General features: G+C 36.0%; 1 protein-coding gene across 2 annotated transcripts in view; it reads left to right on the top strand.

Moving 5' to 3' along the window:
- Nucleotides 1-18,144, top strand: part of LOC133520483 (carbonic anhydrase 1) — a 49,896-nt gene that overhangs the window by 18,001 nt on the left and 13,751 nt on the right. For both annotated transcript variants that reach the window (XM_061854920.1, XM_061854919.1), the window contains 2 exons: nucleotides 276-305; nucleotides 7,159-7,317. In XM_061854920.1, coding sequence (XP_061710904.1) covers nucleotides 276-305; nucleotides 7,159-7,317 — 189 coding nt within the window. The remainder of the gene's footprint in view (nucleotides 1-275; nucleotides 306-7,158; nucleotides 7,318-18,144) is intronic.

Genomic DNA, 18,144 nt, shown 5'->3' with positions numbered 1-18,144 from the left:
TATTTTTTCAATAAAGTATCTGTAAAAATGGATGTGTTCAAATCAACCGTAATTCCACCATATCAGTGGCCATTTTCGGAATTACTCGACAATCTGAAGTATTCGTAATAACGCGTATACACCCTATTTTAATGTAAATTTTGTATTTCAAAGCTGCTACGCAGAACCGTACTCATCTTTTGTGGAAATAACGAACGGTCAAGTATTAACCCTCATTGTCTTGCTCGGCCTAAATTTTACTACGCAAAAATTTTTAACACTTCATTTTATTTCAGAGGACAACGTCGTAGCCAGGGATTGTAAGAGTAAGTTTGTTCTCCTAATGTACAAAGAAAGTTTAATTTTATTAAAAATTAAAGAACTGGGTTAATTTCCTAATTGCGAGACAAAGGCTGTGGGAATTACTAAACTTTTATAATGGAAATAAATCGTACTGAAAGAATAATATTAATTCAGCCTTTGATAATCTGTATCTTCGTACACAGTATTTAGTATTTTTCGAGTATCTTTATCAGCACGATCAAATTCCTCAGTTTTGATCACTATAGTCAGTCGCAGAAACTTTACGCGCAAACAACCTTGACGAAGTCTAGTACCCTATTATAATTTTTAGCAACTACATATTTTGACCTTAATAATATGTTTGCTTTGGTCAGCCAGCATCTCAGTAGCATGTTTCTGAAGGGGGATTTGATGATTCATATTCAACTAAATATAAATTAATTGGCGATCTTACACTGCTTTATCTTGTACAAATTTAAATGTAGGTATAAACCATGCCAGATTGAAGTGTGGGTCAAATACTTTCTCAGAGGTTTTACAATAGTTATTTGTACAACAAGAGAGCAAAGTTTGATATTTCTTCGAGTGCTGGTTTTGAGTCCCGTGCAAGCTTAAGATTCTATAATCTAACTTAGAATCTTGAGCGTAGTAAGGGACTCAAAAGCGCACGAGATGTAAATAACTTTGATCTCGTGTAGCACACAATTTTTCACGTCAGTCAGCCATCAAAAAATACAACCTGAAAAAATGTAATCCAGACAGACGGATCACTATTTCACTCATGTTTTCTGAAGGTATTCTAACAATTAACTTTAATTACCGCAATAAAACAAATCGAAAAAAATTTCAATAAAATAATACGAAAATAATGAATTAACGAACATCAATTATTGACAGTTCAATCGACAACTTTTTTTTGTAAAAAAAAAACTTTGTAAGATCTGGTCCGAATTGCGGATACCTACTATTATTTGTCAACTATGGTACAGATCGTTAAAAGTAGTTAAGTAGAATTATTTACTGCGTAACAATTGCGTAAATTTGTATTGTTTTGATTGTATAATAAAATACGTAAAATATGGTGTTTTTATTAAAATTTAAACTTTTATTTCATTAATTAATTATTACGAATGAAGACTCGTAGGGTGTTTTCGAACGATGCGGTCTGACTTATTTCGGGGGTCTATTATAGATCGTCAATATACCGTTGAATTACATATGCACTTTTTTGTCTCTTTCTTTCTGCTAATAACGTGAAAGGGATAAAGACAATAGAATCCAAATATTTCGAACTTGTATTAGGCCCCGCACGTTGAAATGACATTCGAATCTAAAGGTAACTTGAATGTTATTTTGTCTCACTAGGTGAGCAAAATGCGATTTTGCTCACTGTTTTTAGGCAGAAAATTACCCTTGTTCGAGCTGCTGACGTGAAAAGTATATTATTAAAGTGTATTTGGCCACTGGGCGAAACCTGACGTGCCACATGCCCAATATAAAAAGCAATCGTTTTAAGTTAATTTAATTGATAATGTGAATTGAATTTAATTAATAATTTTGATTTAATTTAATTAATAATGTTAATTTAATTTAATTCGCATTTATTATTATTATTATTTTATTTAATTCATATGAAAATATTTTAATTGCATGTTGTTTTGTGTTTTTATATGTATTTTGTCCGAAATAAATGCTTTTTATAATTTATTTATTTTTAGAAGAAGTTTTCGCAAAGTTATTTTCTTTAATGCGGAAAAATTATATAATTGTAGTACATATCAATTATAATTAAAATTCTATAGCTATATATCCAAGTTGTTCAGGATCTTGAAAGTCAGATAAGTTGTCATTTAAAACTATAAATGAAGCTTTTGCGACCATAAAATCGGTAGCACGTAGAAAGAGTCTTAATTGCAAAAGTTTTACAATCCTGCGTACTGCCGGCGGTTTGATGTAGTTTTTTTCTCTATCGTGGTCGTGTTACTTTGTCATCTTCACTTTGACTTGTTATTTTTGTTGGTACTAGCTACCCCGGAGGTGCCTAGGGCCTTCACAAAATCCTTTCACGCCTTTCTATTTTGAGCAACCGTCTTGGCCTCATCTTCACTTTGACCACTAGATACCCGTAAATGTAAAGTTACGTATTTGACGACATGTCTGGCCTAGTGGGTACCCTGCCTATGAAGGCCAATGAAATTAGTTTTTTTTCAAAAAATTAGTTTCCAATAAGCTGGAAATCGTTTTAATACCTTTATTTGGTCCTAAATGCGTGTAATCCGAGTTTGTCCAATCCCAGAAGGTGTGCATACATTTTTGCTCTTTTTCAGTATTTTGCTTGTAGCTCAAAAATGGAGCGTCCGTGGAAAAAAATATTCCAATCATGATGAAAATTGATATCTGAGGATTCAAAAGGTACCTTAATATGAACTTGTTTTCAAAGTTTGTAAAAAACGGCGCCATTTTAAATTTAAAATCCGAAAACTTCTTTTCACCAGTAAGTAGACAATATGCGGAGTGAGAAATCGCGAAATGGACGAACTGCGTATTGACGAATCGCGAAATGGACGAATTGCATATTGACGAATCGCGAAATGGACGCATCATATCATGGACGAATGGGCTAACAAATCGTCTAATCCATAAAACCTTGCTGGTATCATTCATGTAATTATAATTGATAGTGGGTTCTTTCTCCATCAAGTGGTTTGGCAATCCAGCGAAAAATGTATCTCCCAAGGCTTCCAAAATGTATGTACATCTCCTGGGATTGCGCAAATTTGGATTATACATGCATTTAGGACCAAATGTGGGTATTAGACGATTTCAAGCTTGCTGGGAATTATTTTCTCAAAACTTTTTTTTTGTCTAATTTCTTTGGCCTAAGGGCATTTATTTGTTTGATGCGCTTGGGTATTTGTTCCTGAGCCATAGGTGTTTTCTTTGTATGTAAGTATTTATAAATACTCATTTACATATTATTAAGATCGTTCTCTAAATACCCACAATGCAATTCTTATTCATCTTACTGTAGAGCTTAGTCAATTTGTGCAATAATGTCCTATAATATTTATTCATTTTCTTCGGTTATTGCGATAGTTACTCATGAATCATTTGTCATGATATAAAACTATGGAAACGGATTATAACGCGTAATTGCGCGCAATTTAAAATACATCCCGATGTTTCGAACCCTTTACAGCGTTCGTGGTCAACAGGTGACTGAGGAGAAAAAAAAAGTTACAATAACTAAAATACATTTAATGCCCATATTTTCGAAAAATTGTTGTAACACATTACGCTGTAAAATCGACAAGTTACGGGTGAAAAATTAGACCGAAACTGTCTTTATCGAACGAGCAAGCGAAGCTAAGTGAAGTTCTTACATTCTGATTAAGGGGACGTCCCGGCATTTCGATGTTTTTAAGATCATCTGACAGATGATAGTTTGATGGACAATAACTGAAGGAAATGCGTTCTCATTTAAATGAAATTGGGTAAATGCGTAGTTAATGGCATTATATTTTAGTCATTAAATTATGGACAGGTTCAATCAAGGCGTTATGGAGCTAGCCTAGAAGCCCAAAAAGCTATTTGTGAGGGGTCTTGCTATTCTGTTCATTTTATTTGTAAGAAAGTATGGTGTATAGGGACCGTGCGCGTTGGAGGGTCTACCATCTTGTGGCCTGAATCGGAACCATAAACATGCACATTTACACATCACGGGTTTTCTTGTGCATAGTAGGTTCTGCCATCTTGTGGGCTACATCGGAACAAAAAACATCACATTTACGCCTCGCGCCAAAAATCTGACGGCTCCTGTGCTGCCTCCTACAGTTCATGCACGCTCCCTATGGTCTAGTTTGATGCCAAATAAAAGTGCTCGGTTTACACACGTATGATATTGTTTTTTAATTTACGTTTTTTAAATAGTTAGCAAGATAAAAACGAAAAAAAAGATGTAGGTATTTGACAGTTTATAAGAAAAAATACGGTTTACTGCAGGTACAATTTATATAAATACTTATGGTGACAAATCTATCAATTAAGGGCTCCACAGAATGCCAACTAAGTAGGACCATTAAATTGATCTATATTTTTGGCGAACCGCGAGTTTTCAGTTCGGGGCGAACTGCTAGTTTCTAAAGATATTCTAGAAAAGCGTTCAAGGTCAACAATAAAAAGTTGTCCAACCTTTCGCTTCGGTCACGTTCTTGGCATCAGCGAACCCTATAGCAACAAGTACTGCATTAACGAGACACAGCCGAATTGGGTTTTAAGATTGAGTGCTTGTTCATCGACTCAGAAAATGTGATAAAAAACGATGCCAAATTTGGTTTTGAAGATGCTGAGATACATGGGACAGTGGAGTTGCCCTATCGCGTTATAACATGTATGTGTAGGTCGGACATAGATCTAACTTTGCATCTGGCATTTTGTGTCCAGTTTGACAGGCGAATGCATGCATACATACTAAATAGAAAGAGTAAATGAATATTGACATAAAACTTTTATAAAAAATTAAAAAAAGACCTTTAAAAAGGATAAAATAATATCCGTTTTCTATGCTTTAGCAACTAATATGTTTGAAGTCCATGTACAAATCTTAAAAGCGACGACACACTGTCAAATGTCAACCCTGGTGCATTTCATTAAGAAAATATAAAAGCTGTCCATTACTGACCGGTATTGTAATTATTTGGCTTGGCACCGACTTCAAACATATCATTTGCTAGCTCATATTTTATTTTTTAGATATCTGTTTTCTATTTTAAGTTTTTATTTTTCCATTTAAAGCTTTAAGTTTGTGTTATCAGCTATGAGTGACGCAGTATTCTGAGGTAACAAAAACACAAAAAAAAACTGTCGCATTGATAACCTCCTCCTCTTAATGAAGTCGGTTAAAAAATGAGTCTTTGAACTACCCATAATATGTAATAATAACTAGATTTAAAAACAAAAAGGGAACTGATTTGAAACTAAAAGCGATTTTTTGAGGGACAGCTGAGGCTGATTTACATTAATAAAAGGGTAACATTCAATCGAATAGACAAGTATTAATTAAATTCTACTATAAATAGGTATAGACACTAGAAATAAAAACACTGTCTACTGCTCTTCTTGACTACAGAAACTATCACGAAACTATTCTGATGAATGTTTCATTTTCAAATGTCTAAAGTTCACTCAACTATTATTATTTTGAGAGGCACAAAGTAAATAGCACTGTAGGAATGGATTTTTTGTGGCTTAACTTGGCCGAAGGCAGACTTAATGCTGGTTTAACTTTTATCCATCTAAAATAATCCTTGAGTCACCCTGCTAGGCGAGAGTATAATCCCACACAAAATACAATTACGGGCAAGTTTTTATTTCATACTTCACATGGTTATGGATTTTCTTCTTTTTGAGGAAAAATTAATTATTGCAAATTTTACATCCTCAAACGCTGAAATAATTGCTAATACCTTAAAATGAAGTGACTTTAGAAAGAAATAGTTACTTAGATGGATTCAAAGTGGCCACAAAATTAATATTATTCTGCTAACACTAGGTATGTAACAGACCAGATTATTTTACTAAATATTTTGATATTATATAATATGACATCTGTTTAATTAATTACAGTAAAATTTATTGTAATATTTATTAAACACGAATTAATAGAATGTTATTTCTCGCAACAATATACATCAAATCAATTACTAAACCATTATTATAGGTACTAAATGAATAGAAACTAATCCACTAAAATACAATGAAAAAAAAAAAAACATTAAAATTGACTATAAACTAAACAGGAGTAAAAGTAAACAAAAAGAAAGACACAAATACAAAAATTAATCAAACAACCCGTCCCGAGCCCTCCCAGACGCAAAGGTGCCCATCACGCTCGCCGCGTTGCCACGCTGAATCGCGATAGACAGCCTCTGCATCAGGAATGACCCGGAACGAGGATCATGACCCCTCTCCCTCAACCGCCGCCCCAATTCGCCCAAGAAAATTTTGGCCTCGGCACACCAACACCCGGACGTCTCTACCGCTAACGGGACAAACATATATCTCGACAGCAGCGCCGAGTACTTATCGCGCTTTCGGAGTGCCGCAAATTCAGCCGCCGCTCCTGCCGTCCGGACAGTCCGGCCAATGTGCGAGGCGGCAAAAGTGCTGAAAGTGCATCTGTTTTAGTTTATAATGTTTATGTAACTAGATAGAACACTATGAATTCATGTTTGCCTACTACCAAAAATTCCGCATTAAAATAGATTATGGCTTAAAAACTGAAATAACAAAGTCGCCCTTAAATTTCAAACGCCGATTTACGGTACTTCATTCCGTTTCCACTTCAGTACCCCTAGTGTAAATTTTATCGACATCATAACGTGACGAACGCGTTTGCGTTAAGTCTCATTTTGTATAGGATTTTGAGTTTCCAAAACGTCCCGCTTGGCGCGCTCTTTCTAAATCCAATACAAAATGAGACTAAACGCAAACGCGTACGTCACGTTTCAAAATCGAATTTATTTACACTAGGGGTACAGCACTTCAATGTGACTTCAATATTTCCACCGTTTTATAAGTCTGTTAAACACAGCACAAAATGCATATATAAGTAGTTGATTTATTTACAATCTATTTTTAACAAATGTAAGGAATCGAACGGTTCTATGTTTTTTCATATTTGGTTTTTCCTGTCCAATTTATGGATATACATTGCTCATTTTTTATCTACTTAGCTAGATTTTGTTATGAAATTCAACAACTGTGATCATCCCTAATAACAACACCCTTATGAGTGGCCTCAAGGTTCACGGATTGCGAGTTAACAGTAATGTGGATGACGGTGCCTAAGTACCTACATAATTACTATGATTTCAGGTCGAGACATATCAAGTGCATACTCCACCAACGGAACATCATTTTCCTCACTGCCATTGAAAGAACCTCGTAGAATGACTGTGCGGGTGCAACTGCCTGTCAACAGATATCAAACTAAAAAATCTTTTTTGAGGAGTACTCGGATGGACGGCAATCCAAGTAAGAATACTTTCGCGATTTTTGTTTATTTAACCCATTCAGCGCTAATTACGACACGATGTCATTTTGCCTCTACGAAGTATTTCCTCTAGATACCGGGAAACCTATGTTATCGGCTACGACGTAGCCGTATGAACGTAGCTCAGCGGTGAATGTGTTAAAAGTGTAGTGGAAAATTACTTATACATGGCGTCGTTTTTAGTACGGATTAAATGAAGATAATTTATTAAGGACCTTAAGAGTTACCAAGTTGACCCCCTTGAATGTTTAGCGAAAATTAGACGGTTGTGCCCCCGCCTAGATGGGCAATGCGAAGCGCAAGGGCACTATTACCTTTTACTGGAACTGGAACTGTTGTATTCACATAATAGATTTATCTAAATATGTGCCTGTATTTGTATCTATACTATGAGGGTTCCGTTTTTACTGTCTACGGAACTATAAAGCTAGTTTTAGTCGTATTAAAAAAAAAGGTTTTACTTATACAACCATGCATTTTTGTCATGACATTGTACTGCGCTAATCTTTTGAAGCAGGAAATGCTGACATCCGAAACTTTCGATCTAAAAATATTCTCAGTATTCGTCAAAGGCCCGAATGCCTTTAAAACTCAGGATTTATTAACATTCATACTTTTATAAACTAGTACCTTAATGCACTAAAATTAAGGTTGAAATTTAAATTGAAGGTGAAGACTAACATTCTATACATATTCGATTTGAGGGAGACTATTGAATTTCATCGAATCCCGTATATTTGTTGAATAAAAGCAGAAGTCTATACTGATTTTCAAGTCCGTCTACACACCGGAAATTAACTATCCGTTGGTGGGTTAAGAATCGGTAGCCACCCAAATAGACGGAGAGTTGGCCCCGGGAAAATGTATGCATTTTCAGATTAAAGCAGCCCTTCTAATAAGTTATCATTGCTTGATGTTACTAGATTCAGACGTCTGGCAGATACTTGCTGATGTAGGTCAGATCAGATAATCAGGTTAGCGAATGAGTTGTTAACCAATTCGCTCCACAAAGAAGAGTCGATTGACATCGGCAAGTGCCGAAATCATTACACTTCCTTTTATTTTAGCATTTGCGTAGTTGCTAGTCGAATAAGGCTCCGAGTTTAGAATGGATAGCTGCCAGATCTACTACTAATAAGGATAGTATAGCGAACTAACAAGAAAGGTTTAGTTACTTCTCGAAACTTTAGGATCGCGAGCGGATTTTCGAGATTAAATCTCGTCGGAAAGAAATCTCGATTTTCACAATCTTGGTTGAGATATCGATTAATATTGTCGAGATATCGAACGAGATGTAAAAATTGACTGTTTTGAGTAATATTTTTGAACATTGATTCATATTATTTAAGCAGTGCTACTGGTGTGGCTTTAACTGACAATAAGAGTGTTGTCGGCCACTCCGCGCGGACTTATTGTACCCATTTATATGATTTTACCTGGATTACCCTACTTGTTTTCATAAGTTTCTGTTTTTTTTTTTATATTACTGCAAGTACCATAAACTGGTTTAAATTATACTAAATTCTTAGGGTTTTTTGATCAAAATAACTCATTTTAAATTACTAAGTCTAATTCTAATCTCGCGGCGAGATTAATCTCGATCTCAAAAACCGGGAGGATGAGATCTCGGAACTCCCAATCTTGATTATATTTTCATACGAGATCTCGAATCGCTAATCTTGGTTCGAGATTGCAGTCCCGAGTTTCGTTACTCTCAAAATTATAATTACTAACCAGGACTGGCTCTTAGTCTAAAACGTGAACAAACACGAGTTTCTCGTGAATTCAATAATCCTATACTTGTTTTCATTTCACTACAGAAAAAACCTACATAAGAACTCACATAGAGCAATAGATTCATTTGCTCCGTAATTTATTCGTTATTTTACTACAGCTACCAATAACAATTTGCCTAAATTGGATTGCACTGAATTTACATACTTTTAATGGAAGGTACCGCTTTAATTAACCAGTAAAGGTTGTTTAGGGAAGCCATATTTCACCGGGAATTGTATCGCTATCAGCTATTTGAGGTGGTATAGTAATAAAATATATTGGTATAGCAGTAATAATAATAATAATTAGGACAGTCTGAATCCAAAATCGGTTGAGATATATTATTGAAACGTCAGTTTTCTTAATAAAGCTTAGAATCCTAGTTTTGATAAAAAGGCTAGCGGCTAGCCTAGCTCTACAGAAAAGTATCTTTTTAAGGTTCCGTAGTCAACTAGGAACCCTTATAGTTTCGCTATGTCCGTCTGTCTGTCTGTCTGTCTGTCCGAGGCTTTGCTCCGTGTTCGTTAGTGCTAGAAAGCAGAAATTTGGCATGGGTATATAAATCAATAAAGCCGGAAAAGTCGTACAAAAAATCTAAAAAAAAAAATTTTCTTTAGGGTACCTCCCCTACACGTAATGTGGGGGTGAATTTTTTTTTTGCTTCAACCCTACAGTGTGGGATATCGTTGGAAAGGTCTTTCAAAACTAATAGGGGTCTTCAACAAACATTTTTTGATAAAGTGAATATATTCGGAGATAATCGCTCCGAAAGGAAAAAAAAATGTGTCCCCCCCCCTCCAACTTTTGAACCATAGTTCAAAAAAATATGAAAAAAATCATGGAAGTAGAGCTTAAGAAAGACATTAAATGAAAACTATAGCGGACATGATCAGTTTAGCTGTTTATGAGTTATCGCAAAAAGTTTCCCCTTCATAGTAAAAAGACGTACAGCCACAGTTCATCCCTTGGTTAACAATCTACTATACTTTAAGCTCCAGTTTATCTTATTGTGATGGAAGAGTAACTACGGAACCCTACTCTGAGCATGGCCCGACATGCTCTTGGCCGGTTTTATTTGTTATTATTCACGCGTGTATATATTGGTGCAAGCGAAATGCGCTGCGAGCAATAACATAATCATAACAATCCGAAACGAATTATTAAAATCTGAAGGCCGCTTCTACTAGTCACTTATTTTTAAGAGGTCAGCACATACCTACAATATCGTATACCTAAAGTTTGTAATATAAAATTTAAAACTTTCGCGTTTTGAACACTCCACCACCACCACCACCATACCTGCGTTGAAACGTCAGAAATAAAGGTTACAAAACACATTCGCGATAGACCCAGTTTTAAATATGTTTTAAAATCATATGTTTTCGCTAGTAATGTATGTAAATTTCTAAATTTACTAAATTCCATGTTGACGTGTAAAAGTGCCCTTGTGGCCTATCTGCTGAACAAAGAGAATTTGAAATAGAGATGAATTGTCAAAGAAAATGTTGTAGCCACAGTAAATTTACTGCCATCTTTCGACATATGATTAAAACTTTTAGAAGGCCATTTCACTACACAGTCATATTCTTTCACTGACATGTGTTAAATTTGTTAAATCTAGAAAGTGGCGCCATCTAATAAATCGAAGGCCAAAGGTATGGCAGCATCGTTTCGAGCGATGGCGCCATAAACTTTAGGTTGTGCCCGATAAGATGGCGCCACTTTTTGATATTTAACCCTTTGAACACCACGCGTATCGTATGCGGCGCGTAATCGTGAACCTTGTCGGTACGCATGAAGGTTGATATTGGGCTGTAGCCGCGCGCGTCATATGACGTCTTTGGCGGTCCAAAGGTTATCAAATTTAACACATATCAGTGAGAGAATAAGGATCAAAGTCAAATGGCGTTCTAAAAGTTTAAATCATGTATCGAGAGATGGCAGTAAATTTACTGTGGCCACAGAGTTTTCTTTGACGATACACCTCTATTGCAAATTCTCTTTGTTTGCTGGAAATGCACCTCTCGGGCTTCCAAATATATATAAGCGAAATAATATGAAGTGATATTTATTTGTCATTATACTATAAAGGTACAAAAGGAACCTTATGGTGCGACTCTGTCCGTCCGTCGGTCCGTCTGTCACATCGCTAAATATCTCGAGAACCACTTAAGGTATTGATTTGAAATTTGGAATAGTTATGAACAACGCTAACCCAGACACATTTAAAGTATTGTTACTACAAGAAATCCTCTATAATAAAAAATAATGAATAAATTTTTCACCGTACGCCCATGTGACGGTAGCGAAACGGCCAAGCCACATATTTTGACTAAGGTGTAGAGTTTGTGAAGTTAGGGCTTGTAGAGTTAGAAGCTTCGCTCTACATAAGATCTGATAACTTTTTGATAGTGCGAGCCTTATGGTTTTGTCTTGGCAAAATTTACATGAAAATGTTTTTGGTGGGATACGAGGGCCTACAAGAAATCCTGTATAATAAAAAATAATGAATAAATTTTTCACCGTACGCCCATGTGACGGTAGCGAAACGGCCAAGCCACATATTTTGACTAAGGTGTAGAGTTTGTGAAGTTAGGGCTTGTAGAGTTAGAAGCTTCGCTCTACATAAGATCTGATAACTTTTTGATAGTGCGAGCCTTATGGTTTTGTCTTGGCAAAATTTTACATGAAAATGTTTTTGGTGGGATACGAGGGCCTACAAGAAATCCTGTATAATAAAAAATAATGAATAAATTTTTCACCGTACGCCCATGTGACGGTAGCGAAACGGCCAAGCCACATATTTTGACTAAGGTGTAGAGTTTGTGAAGTTAGGGCTTGTAGAGTTAGAAGCTTCGCTCTACATGAGATCTGATAACTTTTTGATAGTGCGAGCCTTATGGTTTTGTCTTGGCAAAATTTTACATGAAAATGTTTTTGGTGGGATACTCGTATGTTATAAAATGCAAGATATTCTGAAACGAAACGTATAAAGGAAAATTACCTTTCTTTTTCTATTTCCTTTTTAACAGAAGATAGCGTACTAGCTCTGTCATACATCCAAATTAACAATATTACAGTCCCGACCCTGGCAGGCCTATTATATGGCTCAGTAAATACCTACACTAGAATGAGCCCGTCTAAGGAACAAGCCAAATTAGTTAGGCTTTTAAGCTTCAAGTCCCTTAAGGAAAGTAATACTTATTACGTACCCTGAATTGTTTTTACTGTTTACGTGTATCGCTTAGCAAAACGATCTGAGTAAGTAAATAAAGGCCTAGTAATCCTGCAAAATGATATTGTTATTTTCAATGAATATTTGTTTCAACAATATTTGTGTTGTATAATTTCAAATTATGAGAAAGTTTCCGGAATATGAGGAAATAACAAAGGAAAGGATCGCGTAGGTAAATTTTAGATCGGTTAAAGCTACAATGTGATACTAAATATTATTACGCGTAACGTCGCTATCAGATATCTCGGAACTATCGAGGTGCTCAAAAATATCAGAACACTCACTTTAACATCTTAACAATAAAAGCGTGTTCAGATATTTCTGAGCACCTAGGCCGCTCCGATATACAGTACTAATGTACAGTGATTGACAATTACGAGTATATAATGGATAACTTTGAAATGCTCCATATTTTGACGGTTTTTAATACCCAAAGTGGGTAAGGAAGAATGTTTGCATTCTATTTTGTTACAAACCTTCAGATATTGGGACTCTCGTGAGTGAAATAATCTGTTACGAAGACAATGATAATTATATTATTATTTTACTTATTTTCAGAAAGCCAAAAAGAAGCAGGAATCCGACGTCTGCCTTGGAGATTTAGAACTCTGTATTCGCAGGTGAAAAACTTAGAAACGAACTAAAGGAACACTGGTGTATATAAGTAGTTTTAAGGTACATAGGGTAGGTATGTGAAACTATCTGTTTTGTTGTTCGAAACCGATGGTAAATATTTTTAACCACACCAGCTCGTAAAGACTCTCTTTATTCTTAGAAAACTGATGATTTAATTCCATTTTAGCTACAAAGTAACTTGCAATGCTCGTGGTTCCATTTTTGAAATCTTTCGCTTGCTCAGGTTAATAAAAGCACAAGAAGTTAAACAACAACTTGGACCCCTAGTAAAAAAATAACTATTAAATAACTTGATTGTTCAGGTTTCATTATTAGTTTCCTCAGGGGTCCTTATGGTTTCGAAAAGTCCGTAAATTCTTCTGTCCGCAGTTTTGATCGACGACACTAAGTAATCTGACCCACGCGTTGCAATAAACAAATAATTTTATTCCATGCTCAAAATGGCAAAAGGGAATACATATAAAGTCCATCTGTCGGTATGTATAATTATTTCTTTTAATTTACTAAATACTTTTTTTCAGAAATCATTTTATGCATTTACGCACTGACGCATTTAATTTCCTTTATTGCGACTTCTTTTTTCGGCGTTTAAAGCAGGTGATTCTTTATCTGTGCATATTTTTGACCATTAGGCACAGAAAAGGAAACTCTTGTACCTGCAAATCTTTAGAAAATTCGCGTGGGTTCGGGACAACGTTACACAATTTCATGGAATGCTCCTTTTAGGCTATTTATCTCACATAGAAGAAATTCCGAGGCATATAATACAAATTATAGTAGGTATTACTGGTCCTTTGTTTGCCGTATTTTTCCCCTCAAAACAGTCGTTCATCTTCAGATGTCCTCACCATATAAGTAAGATATCGATTATGGACATGTAGGGCACTGGATCGAGTGAGGCATTGAGGCAGGTCGGCAATCGATGCCGCTGAAACATTAATGACAGAATGCATACATACTTTGCAAAAGGCATTGGTTTAGTTGGGCGTTTCATTGGAATGATTTTTATTTTTGTAATATTATAATTTAATTTAGTTATTTCATATTTTGCTTAAAGCTTTTTGATAATTGAAGCTCCTTGGAAGGATTTTGTGTCGCGTATAAAGTTTTCTAACAAACACACAACTACATAAATTAATTCATACAGTGGGTATGCACTTTAACAGCTCGCTGGACATTGTATTTCAAAAATCTAACGTTCCTATTTGTTAATAATGAATTTAATTTTTATATTAAAATAATAGCCCATTGTGCAACAAGGTAAGTGACATATTGTAAATAGCAGGCTGGAGGGAATTCAAAGCACGAGTTCGTAATAATCTTACCCCCGGAATTACATACTTACAGTGTTTTTCACATTGTCATGTTTTGACAAGTTAGGCGTCAAAGGCACAGATTCATCCAACTGAAAATTGTGAAAATTGTTTTAAATGGCTGTTAAATCAATAAATTTAAATATTTTATAAACATACACAATATAACTCATTATATCTCAGTATGCTGGCATACTATACCATTGCGAGCAAGTGTGATGAAAATAAAGAAATCCCATAGAATATAAATGTTGTAAATTGAAACAAAATTCATTCCTGTGTAAACAAGTAGGACTTTAAATCAAAATAAGTAAAACAACCCATTTTATTGTGAGTAAACCTCAAATAACGTTACGACACTGATTGAACGCTGGACATAAACAAATAGGCATTCAGCCATCTGTGTGATTATGTTGGCAGAATTATCAATCAGGATGAAGTGAAAAAAGGATTTTAACGCTGTCTGACACGGCAAAAGATATTATGGTTTTTGTGACAATAATCCATTTTTATCTTACCCTCTCTCTCTCTCTTTGCCAAACGGCAATATAGGGCTACAGAATTATTATACAGCTCCTTCCACCGTTACCCACCTTCATTTCTTTGTACTTATGAAGAAAAGTGCGGCGGAGTATTAAAAGTATTTAATATAAGTTATTTTATCAGGAAACAAATAAATGCATTCATTATATTCAAATTAGCAAAAACAATAGAAGGATTGGTTAAAGCAATCATCTGGCTTCGGGTTATTTTCATAGAAACACATGGAAAAAAATTTGGTGCTAGAGGCACAGACTAAAATAATGGAACAAGGGCAAAATTGTATGTCATCCTCGATATTTATTACTACTGGTACAATAAGTATAGTTAGCATCAAATACTCGTAGAACACATTATTGAACGAGCCTCGGCGAACGTCTGCATTTTAGCTTGGGCAAAAATGCTTTCGAATGTGCGGATGTTCTCCCCTGCAGCTCGCAATTCTCAGCTGATTCTCGTGACATTTTTTGAGCAGTTTTGATAGTTTGATAATAAATAGAACTTTTTTGTTGTTTCGTTTTTTGGAAAATATTTAAAATGGCGGAAATAGGGAATATTACGCGGAACTCTGCGTAGGGGGCGCCACTACCACAATCTGAGGGTTATTTAACTAATGCATATTCGAGCCATGAAGACGCAGATAACTCAATTTTATTACTTACTGCATGTTCACTGGTAGAAGACACTTATATAAGATGTGGTTACCTATAATTAGATAAGCATCAGTCCTGATTGTCATATAGATTTAAGAGCATGTAAGATGTATTATCTGTTGGTAATCCTAAATAAAAAAAAATAAAAATAAAAAAAAATTGATTTTCGCGTTTCCCGGTAGGCCCTTTGTAAACAAACTGCTTTGATGCATCAATGACATATTTTATTATCTGTGAAAACTTGTCAAAAACAGTAAGGCACAGTTTGTATAAGTTACTCTATGGTTTTTGAAAGGTGCTGCACTCTGGCGGCAGAACATTGCAGTAATACTCCCTATTGGCATAAAGGACTTAACCGCCAGTAGCTATGGCGCCTAAGACCATTTTAAGTTCACTGCGATAATTACTGAAAGAAGTTTTTTTTTAACATTTTTAAGCGTATCGCGAGGTCTATAGCTCACGGAGCCCTATTTCCTTTGGTAACAAAAGGGTGTCATAATATAATATGGCCTCTACTATCTATTTGAAGTCTCAAACCTGTACCTTGCTATTTCTGGTGAATTCTCTGTCGTGGACAGTAATAATATTTTTAGCGTAGCGTAATTTTATCTGCTCTAAGTAAGTCGGCTATTTAAAGTTCAGCACTATATTTTTTGTTTTTCAAGTTTGAGATTTTTATATCATATCTCTCATAATCTTTCGATCCTAAAGTTGTCTAAAGTTGAAAATTGACAATTCAGTCCACAAAATAATAAATGTGGAGCCATACCAATATTAAAGCGACACTACAACTGTCAAACTCATGGACACGATTTTATTTTACGTTTTACAACTTGTTCCTTTCCCATAGTTGCACTACTTGCACTATTTCCCAATTTTCCAACAAAATTATTTTAAAAGAGAAAAAGTCGTATATCTTAATTAAATCTGTGTGTACAGTTGCAATTTCAACAGTACCTGCCCTTCAAAGAATGCTGAACAGTCCCAGTTAATTACACGGAAGTTTGCGTGACTCTGGAAGGCTATTCCAATTGGTTTGTGAGCGCCCGCTTACAATGTGAGGCCCGCATACAATGCGTCCATTATACCTTGTTTTAACGGATCTCGCGACTTGAGGCAAACGTGCGCTAGTATTCGCTAAGAGGGGTAAGGCCGTGGACTCTTTATAATTGCGAATGCGGCACAGAATTCCTTTTTAGGTCTAATTAACACTTAGAAAAGGGATTGCGAATTTGCGTGCATTTTGTTTTATTTTACTGAGTAGACTGTGGACTTGAATATGATTTGAGATTATGTTCTCCTACTATTGGAAAAAAATAACTTAAATGTAATTACTTACTCGTATTATGTATTTAGTTTAAAAATAAATATCAGACATGTTTAGGGTTTCTCCGATGATGTTCGGCTCGGACACCAGATCTCCAATCTCCTGGTTCCTGCGGAGTATCCAGGTTCCATCCTCTCTACGTGTAGGTCCTAGGATTTTTCGGTAGATCTTCCTCTCAGCTACCAGTAGTGCGCCTTCTTCCTTTTGCATTAGTGTCCTTCGAATTCGTACATAAGGATTTGGCCTTATGACCATTTTGAGTATCCGGAGATTCGTGTTCCTGGTCATTAGCTTGAACACTAACACTTTTTGCAGGGCAGCCGCACAGCGTAGAGCGTTCTGGATCCGGACTTGTATCTCGCCCTCTCTCTAGTTAGTATCCGTGACGAGCCGTGACTATAACCAAGATACTTGAACCGTTTCACGCCTTTATATGAGGTATCTTCCACTGTGAGATTTTTCCTACGAATTCTCGTCCTTTCATCATCATTCATCATTGGAGAAACGAAAGCCGCCAAACTTCGATGGCTCGGGCACGTAGTCCGGATGGGTGAGGATCGTGCAGTCTGGAGGGCGTACTCTGGAGTTCCAAATGGCCGATGACTGTCTGGACGCCCTAGGTACCGCTGGAGAGACGAAGTGCAAAAAGACCTTAGTGAACTCGGCGCCGTCGACTGGACGGAAACGGTTTTGGACGGAGAAGCATGGCGGTCTTTGGTGTCGGATGTCAAGATTCACTTCGAGTCGCTGCGCCACAGCAGTAAGTAAGTATGTTTAGGGTTCCGTAGCCAACATTGCAAAAAGATAACCATCATAGTTTCGTCATATCCGTCCGTCAGTCCGTCTGTGTCGGTCTGTCCGTCAATCTGTCTATTTGTCCGTCTGTCTGTCCGTACAAATGTCACAGCCATTTTACTCGAACACTAGAAGCTGTATTTTAATGAAATTTGGAGCTTAGATGTATTTTGGTAGCAGCTACTTAGCTTAGAAGTTAAAATAAAAAATAAAGGATTCATAAGTGAGGCACCCCATACATGTAACTAAACGTGAAAAAAAAACGTGTGACACATCAATAGGTCTTTAAAAAAGGTCTATTGATTAAGTAAAAAACTTTTGAAAATAAACGCTCCGTAAATCGAAAAAAGCGTTCCCTCCAACAGAAACCGGGCGTACAAATATATTTGACGACCGGTCTGGCCCAGTGTGACACTAGTGACCCTACCTATGAAGCCGATGGTCCCGGGTTCAAATCCTGGTAAGGGCATTTATTTGTGTGATGAACACGAATATTCGTTCCTGTGTCACGGGTGGTTTTAACATACATAATG

Source organism: Cydia pomonella, chromosome 8, assembly GCF_033807575.1.
Source record: "Cydia pomonella isolate Wapato2018A chromosome 8, ilCydPomo1, whole genome shotgun sequence".
NCBI classification, from domain to species: Eukaryota; Metazoa; Arthropoda; class Insecta; order Lepidoptera; family Tortricidae; genus Cydia; species Cydia pomonella.
The sequence above is the reverse complement of the archived record's forward strand: the minus strand, read 5'-3'. Positions and strand labels throughout refer to the sequence as shown.